The 13,475-nt window shown below is 42.1% G+C and overlaps 1 protein-coding gene across 1 annotated transcript in view; it reads left to right on the forward strand.

Annotated features, from left to right (window-relative positions):
• Positions 1-13,475, forward strand: part of LOC144683781 (NADPH oxidase 2-like) — a 28,731-nt gene that overhangs the window by 12,175 nt on the left and 3,081 nt on the right. Inside the window, exons 5-12 of the mRNA XM_078547165.1 lie at positions 541-683; positions 3,048-3,229; positions 5,452-5,581; positions 6,915-7,007; positions 7,813-8,063; positions 10,879-11,041; positions 11,459-11,605; positions 12,154-12,278. Coding sequence (XP_078403291.1) covers positions 541-683; positions 3,048-3,229; positions 5,452-5,581; positions 6,915-7,007; positions 7,813-8,063; positions 10,879-11,041; positions 11,459-11,605; positions 12,154-12,278 — 1,234 coding nt within the window. The remainder of the gene's footprint in view (positions 1-540; positions 684-3,047; positions 3,230-5,451; positions 5,582-6,914; positions 7,008-7,812; positions 8,064-10,878; positions 11,042-11,458; positions 11,606-12,153; positions 12,279-13,475) is intronic.

Here is a 13,475-nt window from a genome sequence, read left to right on the forward strand (position 1 = left end):
TGGCTACTCCATGCTTGCACTCCAGATTCTAGCTGATTTTACAGGGTCATTTGAATAATTTGGGGAGGCTCTCATTGACAAAAGCTTTCGATGGATTGGAGGGAAGTTGCTGCAGTGACTGCCACGGTGGAGCAGAACCAATGGCACTGATTGAAGTTGTGGATTTAAAAACAAAATTCAAAATTAATATTCCTGCCTTCCCTAGTGCAATTGATTGTTTTGTGATCAATTACACTAGAAAATTTTGTCCCTTATTATTTTTAATTACCTATTGTCCATAACAATTCAAATTGCCAGAATGTGCAACTTTGCTAATATGCAGATAACAGTCTGATCATACAAAGTATTCCCTAATTACAACAGAGGTGGCCAGAAATGGATGAGTATGTTGTAAAGCAGTTTCGTCTATATGGTTACACAAAGAAGCGATATGATCTTTTAATTCATCTCCAGTAAGGGTTTTCTTTAAGCCTTGGTCTGAAGAAAAGGAGGGCTGCCTGTATTTTGCTATCCAACATTGTGGTCATTTTGTTCCCACAGCAATTCATATTGTGGCACATTTACTGAACTTTGAATGGTTCAACAACAGTCGACAGTCAAAAGAACAGACGTTGGATGCTGTACTGTCCCGTATTGGGGACAATACCAGCAGCTGGTTGAATCCTATTAGGTCAGATCAGACGGTAAGAAGCACTTATTTGTAAGTAGATAGCAATTTTTAACAGAAGTAATCCATTATACACAACTAACTCATCACCTTCTTGCCACATCCCTCAATTCTTTTTCTTTCCAGAAACACATTCAATTATTTTGAACCCATAATGTTGTCCCCTTTAAAAGCATTTCCTCATAATCTACTTTGAAACACTATTGTTTGAATGAAAATCTTCTTAAGAACTTTGTTTCCTATTCTTAACCAACTAATTTTGAACTTATGGGCACAGGTATTTTAATTCTTTGTAACAGTGAACAATTTTCTTGCATGAACATTGTCAAACTCTTTTATATCCAAAAAATCATAGAAGTTGCAGTCCAGAAGGAGCCAGTTCAGTCCATTGTGCCTGTCATTGTGCCTGTTCAGTCCATTGTACCTGTCATTGTGCCTGTTCAGTCCATTGTGCCTGTCATTGTGCCTGTTCAGTCCATTGTGCCTGTCATTGTGCCTGTTCAGTCCATTGTGCCTGTCATTGTGCCTGTTCAGTCCATTGTGCCTGTGCTATCACTATCTCCATTCCCATTCTTCCCAGATTTGCTATTTTTGTGAAGAGCATTTTTGTGCTTTCTCCACCCCCTTTCATTTCATATTTATGTTTATTTAATTCACTTTTAAAATCTTGCGTAGTTCAATACTACAATTGCTTCACAGTGAGCACTTTCCATAATTAGTATTAACTGCTGGTGATAACCTGTTGGCAGTTTTAGAGTGTGGCTCTGACAACAGAAGTCTACCTGTGCACTTAGCCATAGGCAATGTTAAAAGTTCTTCCCAGCAATATGCCACCTGAATGCAGCATCCTCACAAGGACAGGACTTCACCTGTGTCTGAGAGGAGCTGGACTACTCAACAGCACCAAAAATAGGACAGTGATGTTAAAATGGTTTAATTATGCAGAACCCAATTACTCCAGTTCACCAACTCTGATCATGAGCAGCAATAATAAAGACAGCTGGCACTGACATAAAACCCCTTCAAAAAGCAGGAGGCACACTGCCAAGGAGGAGTTAAATCTAATAACATTCCAGTGATGAGAATCAGATGGATGGTCCCTAAAGGAGGAAGGGCTTCAAGGGGAAAAGTCAATTTCTTCACTCCCAAATGCTAACAAGGTTTTAATGGTATTTTCATAAATACTTCTTATCCATCACATCAAATTACAAATCATGACATTTCTTAGCCTCCTCCAGATCGGCTTCTGTGCAAATCTGAAGCAGGTCAATAATCTGCTTTGTTGGCCTGTCAACATTGTAGAGCCCTGGTGAGAAGGCATTTAAAGTGTAGGTTAGGAGGGAGCGTGGAGAAAGCTGCAAAAACAGAATAGGCGGGTGGAGGGAGACATAACTTCAGCAACATTAGATTCAACCAAAGATTCTGTTTAAAAGAGTTAAAAGGGAATCTGTAAAATGGGAATTAAGCTTTAATACATGATTCCATTTTTTGAGAGTTTTATTTTAGGATAGCTTTTAATTTCCCTTGCTAAATGCAGACCTATCCAATGTGTGCAGGTGTAATGCAGAGGCATTTGATAATCAGTATATTTAAGATTTAACTGTGAGGGCTCACTGAAAAGAGTTACTAGGCCTGACAGTGCAAATGAACTGAATTAACATTAGCAGAAATACATTAATGTGGATGCTTCAGAGATCTAATCAATTGTGTGCTTATCCCCCTTTGTGTAAATAATTCCTCAAATTTCTTCAGTATACAAGGAAACATACTTTAAAAATTGTCCCAAATAAAATATTACAAAAAATATAAAGGAATTCTTTATAATGGGATCCTAAATCATGGTTCCCAATGATAAAAAATGCCACTTTTAAAGGGTTTTTTAGTCAGTAGAGTCATAAAACATCTTTATCAGTTGGGTTGTGTGTGAAAATCTGGTTTAGTCAAAATCATGGGCAGGATTTTGCGTTTGTTGGGTGGGCACGACGGGCGGGCCAAGGAGCAGACAGGGAAAGGTCCACTACCCGCGATCAGCCCCTGACTGCGAATTCATGCTGGCTGGCCAATTAAGCTAGCGTGAAAGGTGCACTGAAACGCTCAGCGCTGCCAGGGTGGAGGCGGGAGGAGGGCGAGTGTGGAAGTCTGCACATGCGCGGGGGAGCGTGCGCTGAAAGCTCCCTGAAAGCTGCCAACTATCACGCACGCCCGCCAACCGAAAGATCACGAGAGTGCGTGATGACATTGGGACACTTGCCCAACATCATCGCACGTGATTTTATGCCCAACCGGGTTAGGCACGTGTCTGCCCGCGGGACGTAAAATCCTACCCCATTACTTTTTGGAAAGTGCTACTGTACGTAACATGTGTACATTTCTTCCTCAGACTCCCAACTATGTTGCATTCACCACTATAGCTGGTCTAACTGGGGTCATCATTACACTTGCACTTATCATCATGATCACATCCTCGACAGACACCATTCGCAGATCGTACTTTGAGGTCTTCTGGTTTACACATCATCTCTTTGTCATATTTTTTGCAGGGCTTGTCATCCATGGAATTGGGTATGTAGGATAATATATTACTTAAAATAGTTGAGATTTCTGTGAAGAAAAATAGAACATACATTTGTATAGCATGCTTCGGTCTGGTTAAGGACCAGTAACTTTTTGCTTAAAGTAGACGAAGTTTGAAATCCCTGTTACCCTCTATGAGAATAAAGCCACAAGATTCCGCAGTTTTAAACAAACAAAGTAAACTTTACCAAATGAAGTCAGCAAAATAAAACAATCCACAATATCTATCTTATATTCTGACATTCAGAATTAACATGAGGTAAATATGAAGAAACAGGCAAACTGTGGTAAAACACACCATACTGCATACTAAATGGCAAATGCGACCAAGACAATCCCACAGATCTCTCAGCAATCCACCCAGATGTCAGTAACCACAATGTGTCACAAAATCTCATTAAAACGCTGTCTCCCTCATGAGGGATTTTAAACCATCACTCTTGAAGATCTAATCATTGAATTTGTTCAAAAGCTGCTCCAACCCGGACTGTCTCGTTGACTGCTCACCTCCTGATGGCTCAATCTCTCCTCCTGAGGTTTCATTTCATGGAATTCACAAAACTGCACAACCCCTCTAATTACCAGCACACTTCCAACTCTTTTGCAGACCACTAGCTTCATTGGCACTCCCCCTGGGTTTCTCCAAACTCCAGTCTCCTGGCTGCACTGAGCTACAAATGACTCCCAGGGCTTCTCAACTCTAACTGCACCGTAAGGATCCCAGGGCTTCTCTATGAGCTGCAAACCACCTGAAGTCCAAGCTGCAACCAACCCCCATCTCACAGCAAACACAGAGATAAATTGAAAGCAGAGAAACTTAAGCTACAACCATCTCCATGACGATGTAGCCTTTCAGGGTTCACTGAATGCTTTTAAACTAACTTAACTCGAATTCCCAAAACAAAACATCGCTCTTTGCAAGCAGTGTAGACATCACATTTCCAGTTCTCCAGCTAAGTCAGCCCACCTGCTGTTTTATTGTTCTACTCTGACTCTATTAAGCAAATATGGGTAATCTTCTGAACTGCCATTTTTGTTTAGGTGTTCTGGTAATCTCTAAAACCCAGCATTTTAGTTACCTTAACTTCACAACAGTAATCTTTCCAGAACTAAACATTACCTCTAAAATATTAACATGAACCATGGAACTAAATATTCATCACAAGCACCTTTCATGGCCTTGGGATGCCGCAAAGCATTCTACAGCTAGTGAAGTACTTTTGATTTGCAATCACTGTTGCAAAGTAGGAAAGGCAGCAGCCAAATTGTACAGAGTAAGGTCCAACAAACAGCAATGTGATATGTCCAGATAAAATTTGTAATGTTACTTTATAAAAGAGATATTCCGTAGGATAAAGTGCCCAAAAGCAGATGGAGACCATAACTGCAACTATTAGTGTTGGAGGTAGGTTCAATCTTTGGTTTGCACCTGGTTAGCAGTCTTTCCTGAGGGTGGTGGTTGAGCACTACTACTTGTGCAAAGGTGGGAAAAGAAATATCAGCCAGGACTGCCACATCTGATCACTGATGGCTCCTACTGGTGAGTGCACAAATAATAATTTCATGAGAACAGGATCAGACTTAGCTGGGGAGCTTCCTCCTCAGATACGTACATAGTATCCACACTTGAGAAAGGTTACAAGCGGACTTGTAACCTTGGCACTGCAACTCAGTAAGCATTAGCACCTTCTGGAGAGATTGCGGATAGCGGGGTAAGAGGGTGAAATCCAAAAAACACACATGGAGGCTTAGTTCTGGGTTAAGTCAATTCAGGTAGCCAAGTATTTAAATGAATCCTGAATCAAAATCTCCCTGGGCCCTAGAAAGCAACTTTGTTGTTTGCCGAGGCCCCCCACATGCATAGATCCCATCTCAACTCAAAATCAAGGCCAATGTGTTGAGAATGTCGGCCTCATTAGTGAAGTTTTTATCACACTATTGTGTCCAACATCAGTTTGGCAGGAATTATCATTTCACATGGACATTTTAGTACTATATTAAATAGCAATCCAAAAATTACCACAAGCATATTTTGAAAAGTCACTGTCGTAGAGATAGCTTCATCTGGGGCTTTTGAAAACAGTCACAAAAATACAGTGTTGTAGTTAAGTCGTGTGTGTAATTTTAATTTTACCCGCTGACTTGCCTGATTCTCTGATAACCATCTATCACACTTACCCTTTAAATGAAACATGTCTGTTTTCTATTAGCCGTATTGTTCGACATCAGACTGCTGCCAGCATGGAGGTACATCATTACACGTCATGTCAAAATCGCACAGTGGACTGGGGGAAGATCCCTGAATGCCCAGTTCCTTTGTTTGAGGGAGGAGATCCTATGGTGAGTATTTTTTCAATGAATTACTCATTTCCTCCTGCTCCTCACAGTCTCTCCAGATCATGCCCATTCCACACTCAGGAAAATAGGCTGGAGAACTATTGGCATCTGCCAGTCTGGATGAATATGGCAGCAGTTAGAAGCTACAAAGTTACTTTCAGTGATTATTTATTTATTTCTCTTCCCGTGGGAAAGCTGTTGTTCTGCCACGTCAGTAAGGACATTGAAAGAGCTAACAATGAGAAGAAGGTGTCCTTTTGCGCTCAGTGTGTTTTTTATAACAAGGCCAATAAAGGGGGTGATACTCCATGAGCTGGATTTTACAGCCTCCTGGGAGTTGGTTGGCAGATTGGGGGGGTGGTGGTGGGTAGGGGGCAGAAAATGAGGAAACTATGCCATGGGTGCCAAACCCAGCGCCTATCTGGCTATCCCCACTGCAATTTTACCAGCACCTGGGGGGGCATAGGATGGTCTGCCGCCTCATGGGCCAATTGAGGCCTCTAAGTGGCCAATTAATGGCCACTTAAGGAACTCCCATTGCTGCTGGGATTTAACCCATTGTGGAAAAGGCCCTCGCCAAGTGTGTGACCTGGCAGCTTGCACTGCTTGGGCTGGTGGCCTGTCAAAGGGGTGGGATGTACCTTCTTTCCCTGTGTTCACTGGAGGCTCCCCCTCCACCCCACCACAAAGGTCTTCCAACTCTTGCGTTTCCCTTCCTCCCAACCTGTTGACCCTTGCCCCGCCTCACCAGGGCCTGCCAACCTGACCCCGGCGATACAACCCCACCCACCATACTTACCTTCACATCCAACTCCATTGCTGTCACCAATGAGGACTGGCTGCAGTCCCAGCAATGGCCACCGCTCCCAGTGGCATTGCTGGGACCAGAGAGCTGACAGCCATTTGACTGGGGGCATTCGGAGGTGGGACTTCCTCCCAAGTGGGGGTTGGAAAGACTTGTCTCAAGCCAATTAACAGCCCAACACTTGTTAAATGGCTGCTGCAAGCAGGTGAAGTGGAGGAGAGCTCCGCCCCAACTTTTATGCCAGGGGGTGAGAAACCCACTCGCCCACCCCATAAAATCCAGCCACATATATGTGTAACTAATTTCTTATAACTCCACCACTCCACTGACAATAATTTCATCAATATGAAGAAAATGCATTTGATTATGAGCCATTTACACTCTTAAGATAGATGTCTTGTGTCTTTGCTGCATTGCATTGAGCCATCTTTCCTCACTTATCTTGAACTATCACCTGCCTTTCGGATGGGTAACTCACTGTAAGTGGCGAGAACATATAAAGAATTATATGAATGTGTTATTCTATTCCAGACTTGGAAGTGGGTGCTTGGGCCAATGATACTCTATGTCTGTGAGAGATTAATACGACTGTATCGATCCCAACAGAGGGTTGTCGTCACCAAGGTAGAAAAAAAAATGTTGATATAAGATGCCATTACTTTTATGGTGAAGGGTGCAGTCATACTTTATCCCCAACACTCATTCTTACAAACTGTCCATAATATTTGGAAGTAAACATGGTTAAGTGCCTAACTACTGTATTTAGTTCCACGAGAGTTGCTACAGATATATTCTTTCATAAAGAATTAAAACATGTATTTTCCTATATTTATTTTATTTTTAGGAATTTTACTTGTACTCTTCCTGAACCTCTCCCAGGCCTCTGCGATGTTGGTCTTAAGCCAGCTTCTCAGAGGTTCTTAAGTTTGAGCCTGTGTCAATCATTTTTCTTTCACTCTCTGTGCAGAGAAGGACATTTCAAGGAGTTTTATAGCCATTTTTTTGAACAACCTCAAGGAATCCCCTTAAGGATCATTGGTTGAACAATTCAAGACCTGGAAATACTTACTAGGTAAAGCTCGCTCTGGCCTGTCTAAACAAATTTAGACATCCAGGTCAAAAACAGGCACGCACTGGAGCCTTGAGACTCTGTGCATTGCCAATGGCCACCATGGATACCTAAAATAAAAGGCTCCAGCCAATTTAGCTGTGACTTAACACCTGTGCAAATTGGCTCCTAGCCTCTGCATTGCCGAATTGGCTAGGAAACCAATGTTGAATTTAGGCCCCATTGTGTCTTGGAGCTTTCTCTTGCATTCAGATGTGGTCTCAGTGTTCAATGTCAACATCCTCACCTTGATTAATAATATTCACAGGAATTATATTAAAATCAATCATGCATTTGGACTCACTGTAACTTTTGTTCCAGGCTGTCATTCATCCATCGAAGGTCCTTGAGTTGCAGATGCAGAAGAAGGGTTTTAAAATGGAAGTGGGACAATACATCTTCATCAACTGTCCATCCACCTCACAGCTGGAGTGGCACCCCTTCACTCTGACCTCTGCCCCAGAAGAGGATTACTTCAGTGTTCACATTCGATCAGCTGGTGATTGGACAGACGGCATGTTTCAAGCATTTGGAGAGAATAAAGATGAGGCAGTGGACCAAATGCAACCAAGGTAGATTAAGGATAAACCTATAGAAAATGCAATCATCTTATGCTGATACTCAGAAAAGATATCAAGCATTGGTTATGCTATAATGCCAATTAAGCTTGCTGTGTTTTTGTTAATTTTTTTTGACAAACCCATGTTAAATCATTTGTGGTCCATATATTAGTATTGTGAGGGAAACTATATTTTTGGATTTTTTGTCTGTATGTTTTTGGAAGTTCGCACCTGTAGTGGTGACCTTTGGTTAACTGGAAATTGTAACATTTAAAGTACATAATGTACCATGGTTGACCCCATTAGATCCTACCTCAGAGCAGGCAACTTTGTTGGGAGATATTATTATATCATACAGATCAGTTCAAGAGGCAGAGGGAATAGCAGCCCGTGGTGAGCAGTGGTTGCTCAGTCCAGAGTTGAAGGAGGCAGCAGTAATTTGCTAGCTTTGTGCTGCTGGGGAGATTGGGATTAAGACAGCTCAGGGCACATCTCCATGAAGCTGGGAACTGGGACAAAGGAAAGCCCATGAGCAATGGGGTTCTGCTCAGGTTAGCTAGAGAGCTGGAATCGTGCCAGTAACTAGATGCTGGGGTGCAAGCTTATGAATGCAGTGGGACACAGTCTTGGGAGAACAGATTGAACAGCTCGGAGCTGAGCAATCATTGGGGCAGTCTGAATTGGGGTGGCCTTTGAGAGAAATCAGAGACTAGATTGTTGAAAGAAAGGAGTTGAAATCACTCAAGAGAAAGACAGAGATTTAAAAAAATTTTGTGACTCACTGACGTCTGGGTGAGTTGCAGAGGAAATTCCAGGGACCTGTCTTGGTTGTGTCTGCCATTTAATGTGCAGTTTGTGGTGTGTATGACCACAATTAACCTGTTAATTCATCTTTACCTCATGTTAATTCTGGATGTTAGAGTATTAGATAGATAATGTTGACTATTTGCTTTACTACCTTGGATAGTAAAAGTCCTTCTGTTTGTTCAAAACCATGGGAAGAATTTTCCCCTCGTTGTGGGGGAAGTGCAGGAGCGGTTGCATGCAGGCGCGCCTCCGATCGGCGCCCCCCATTTTAAGTGGGCCGGCCAATTAAGGCCCGCCCAGCGTGATATCCGCCAGGAAGCGCTCTGCGCTCCCTGTGTGGGCCAGGGGGGGATTCCCTCAACCGAGAGTGCGCTCTTTCGCATGGAGATCAGCACCAAATTTAAAAATGGTAAATGTACAAAAATAAAATTTCCCTGACATGTCCCCTCATGTGACACTGTCACATGAGTTGGGACATGTCCATCGCCTTTAATCAAACTTTTATGAAATTTTTTAAAACCCTCATGAAACCTCATCCCGCCTGTGGATGAAGTTTCATGCTTTTTCTGATGCCCGCCAACCTTAAGGTTGGACGGGCAGGTCCATTAATTACTTGAATTTGTTTTTAAATGGTCTCCTAATAGGCTGTTGACAGGTCGGCGGGCGCACAGTTGATTCGACCTGAAAATTGAAATGATGCGGGCTGACGTTGGGAGTTCTGCCTGATGTCATCCCGTGTCATTTTAAGCGTCGGCAAGTGGGCCCCGCCTCCCCCCCGCTTGTCAACCTTATCTAGCTTCTAGCTTATCTAGCTTCCTCTTAATTTGTCTATAGTATTTGTTTCAATTACACCTTGTAAAATATTTCTGCCCGTATCAACTTATGTTGGCAAGTGCTATGCCTCTTTTGATTCACTCTAAGTTATTCTACCAGCCCTGAGCGTACAAATGTTGAGTTTTGGCCGCTCTCACACCAGTTATTCTTATTTACACGTTACAATAACCTGCCAAAAACTTCGGCCTCAAACACATGGAAAGTCACCATGGGGTGGAAACCAGATCCACAATAAAACATGTGATTGTGCTGCACATACTCCTAAAATGCAGTGCAAAATGCAGGTAAATTTACTGTTGTTAATTCAGTGATGTTCCACACAGCAACTCCTCACTGGTCACCAAGCTCAAAAAGTATATAGACTGGGAACAGGAAATGTGACAGTAAAACTAAGTCCACTTTATTTTTAAAAAGATCTTGGATATTGGGAGTCCCGTTTAAAAAGTGTCCTTTTAAGGAATGAAAATTCTACTGGCAGGTAACATGGTACTTGCACCTACCTGCCTGAGTTAGTTTTAGTGGGAGTATTAGTATGAGGGATTAGAAAAGTACATTCCATCTTGAGAGAAGTGGAAAAAGAGGAATGAGGAGTTGGGACTGTTTCATCTGCTTGAGTTCATGTCTTCTACCTGTTGCCACCACCCACCAGTTATATTATAGCATTGATTGTTGTTGTGGAGAATTGGGTGGTTTGTTAGAGGCCAGTGGAGGATGTATCAGTGATATCTACCTGTCATGTTATGAGCCTTTTCCCTAGAGACTAGGTGAGCTGTAGATAACTAATTATTGAGGAATATTAATAATGACCATGGGATAAACTACAGCTAGGCCATCTCATTGCTCCCAGGCATGAATCCTAGTCAATGTATTAAAGGATGAAAACAATTAATGAGAAATAATTTTGGAAATAGCTGGTATTTATACCAAGATGAATAATGAGTCACATACTGAGGCTTTTTTTTTAGGAGAACCAATTCGTTTTGAAAATATCCCCATTTCCAAACAGCCTTATGTAAGTTATGTGAATCTTTGCTTTACCAGGGCAGACATGTGATGGCAAATCAGCTAAGGGGTTCCTTGCAGAATGGACATTGAAGTCTCTGCTTAGGTCCCTTTGTAGGAGACTTTGGATTAACAGACACATACTTTGCATTCACTGTGAATTCTTTCCCCTTTGTCCCCCCAGGATTGCAGTGGATGGTCCTTTTGGTACAGCTAGTGAGGATGTCTTCCAATATGAGGTCAGCGTTCTGGTTGGAGCTGGCATCGGAGTGACTCCATTTGCATCCATTCTGAAGTCCATCTGGTACAAATATGAGAAATCTGTTGCTGGGCTGCTGACGAAAAAGGTACAGTTTGTTTTTTAAACTTGTATTTCTCAACCTTATCCTTCCTCTTCCCAATTTCCTTATACCCAGGAGGTTAGTTGGCCTGAGGCATTGACTTTTTTTTATAGGCAATGTCAATGGCTACTTGACAGGAGGGATACAGTGTGAACTGAGTTTCCCCTGCACCCCACCTCCCTGCTCAGTTGTGAAAGTTTTCCAACATGTTGGTCAGGCCACTCAGTGGACTGTTCTTCCCCTCCTAATCTTTCCCATCACTGAGCAGAACACTTTAGAGAATGGGTAAGGTGGCTCCTCACTCATATCCAAAAGGGACTCTGAAGGAATTGATCAGAGTGAAATAAAAATGAATGTCCATGTAAAATGCTGAAATCTTCTAGCTCCATTTTGTGTAATGGTTTCCTCCTCATCTATTTGTAGATTTACTTCTACTGGGTCTGTCGAGAGACCCAGGCGTTTGAATGGTTTGCCGACCTCTTACGGTCACTTGAGAGTCAAATGGAACAATTGGGCAAGCATGACTTCCTCAGCTACAAACTCTATCTGACTGGCTGGGATAGTACACAGGTATTGTCTAAAGATATAACTAGTCACCAATAACTAAATAATAAACAAATACCATGTAGAAGAACGTAACTATACTGGTTACTATTAGCCTGGCACAGGCATAGGCACTGCACTAATGGTAATTCAGAAATAACCTTATATATTTATTTCTTCTTAAATGTGAAACATCTTTCCCAAATTCACTTCTAATTGGGAAGCCACTTTTGCCCTGGTTTCAGGGTTAGGTGTTAAAAGATGGTCTTTCCCTGACTCCTTGCTGCCTTTAGTGGAGCAAAGGAGGTGGTTTGGAGGAGCCAAAATTCAGTGAACAAATATCAAATTTCTTTGCTTGTTCTCAAAAATCAGTCAAAGATGATGGCTTCAATGCAGAATCCAGCCACAGCGCAGTGAAGGGATATGTTTGCAAGTCTGCAGCCCTTTACCCAAGCTCCTAAACCCTGGCATGCTACTGTGGAAAGGAAAGAGAGTATCTGTTTAATTGCTGGCTATTTGTTTCTTTAAATACTTACACCAAGTTCTCTTTTTGTTTCACTTCTTTGTTCTCACAGGCCACTCATGTAAAGGTGCACATCGATAATGAGACTGATGTGGTGACCGGACTCAAACAGAAAACACACTATGGTAGACCCAACTGGGACAGAGAGTTTCAGATGATTGCACAGGCTCATGCCAAGTAAGTTGGAAAAGCATAAGCAACATATTTTAGTGAATGACTGTCCAGTACCCTCCCATCTATAATAAAGATTTTCTCTTCATTATTTATTTATGATATTCACTGTAAAGGATTTAACATTGAAAAGCTATTATCCCTTATATCAGATATTTATAATCTTCTTCTTGTTCCTTATGCATCCATTCCACATACCATACCTGTTCTGGGGCGTGTGCAGAAAGGTTGTTCCCACCAACTTGTCAGGGCTGAGTGAGAGTGACCAGGTGGTGGGTGACACTAACCAGGGGCTGGAGAGTGACCATGGGCAAGTCAGTGACCAGAGATAAGATTACCTTGGGCTGGCGAAAGTGAGCAGAGGTGATTGAAAGTGACCATGGGTGGATGGGAGTGACCAGAGGTGAGTCAAGGCCATGAACAAGTGAGTGACCATGGGAGGGCAAAAGACTTGTATTCTTCTCCCCCATTCCTGTAGAAAGATGCATGGCTTCTTTCCAGGCAGCACCTTAGAACAACATTTGTAAAATCAGTAATTAATCACACCAAAATTGAAGGTGAATTTTGTGGCTTGGGTCACATGTAGCCATCATTTACCTAAGCAGGTTTATGTTGGAATTGAGTAATAAACCCAAAATAATAGACAATGATGCGCTGCAGCATGGGGCACAAATGGCCTTCTTTTTGTCATTCTTTTTCCAAGTTGCTTATAATTCTATTATTAACAAAAATGGTCATTTGAGGAACACTACATCACCACTGTGTTGTGTCATATTTTAAAGATGGATATGTTCAGCAATCTTTGTATACTGAGCTTTCAGTTCTAGCTCTATCCCTGTGGAGACATATAAATGCCCTATGGGAAAGAGTGGAAAAAGCAGACACAGCACACCTAGGCTGATCTCACTTCCTGCTGGCCAGTTACAGTGTAATACTGCCAGGGGCTAACACCAGGTAGGCCAATCACCATCGCTACAAGAATGTAGAGCAAAGTGCAGGAAGTTCTGGGAGAGGAAATGAGAAAGAAAAAAACTCAGGATCAGTTGTAGAACCCCTACATTGTTGATTTCCTTGGTAAAAATGCGAGCTCCCCTTGTCAGTAAATAGTTCCCCAGGTCAGATAAGGGACGTGTTAGGTGGAGAGCACAGCTGTTTCAGCACTCTTTTAATAATGTTACAATTATTACACTTATATAAATAAGA

The sequence above is a fragment of the Cetorhinus maximus genome, chromosome 8 (genome assembly GCF_964194155.1).
Source record: "Cetorhinus maximus chromosome 8, sCetMax3.hap1.1, whole genome shotgun sequence".
Classification (NCBI taxonomy): Eukaryota; Metazoa; Chordata; class Chondrichthyes; order Lamniformes; family Cetorhinidae; genus Cetorhinus; species Cetorhinus maximus.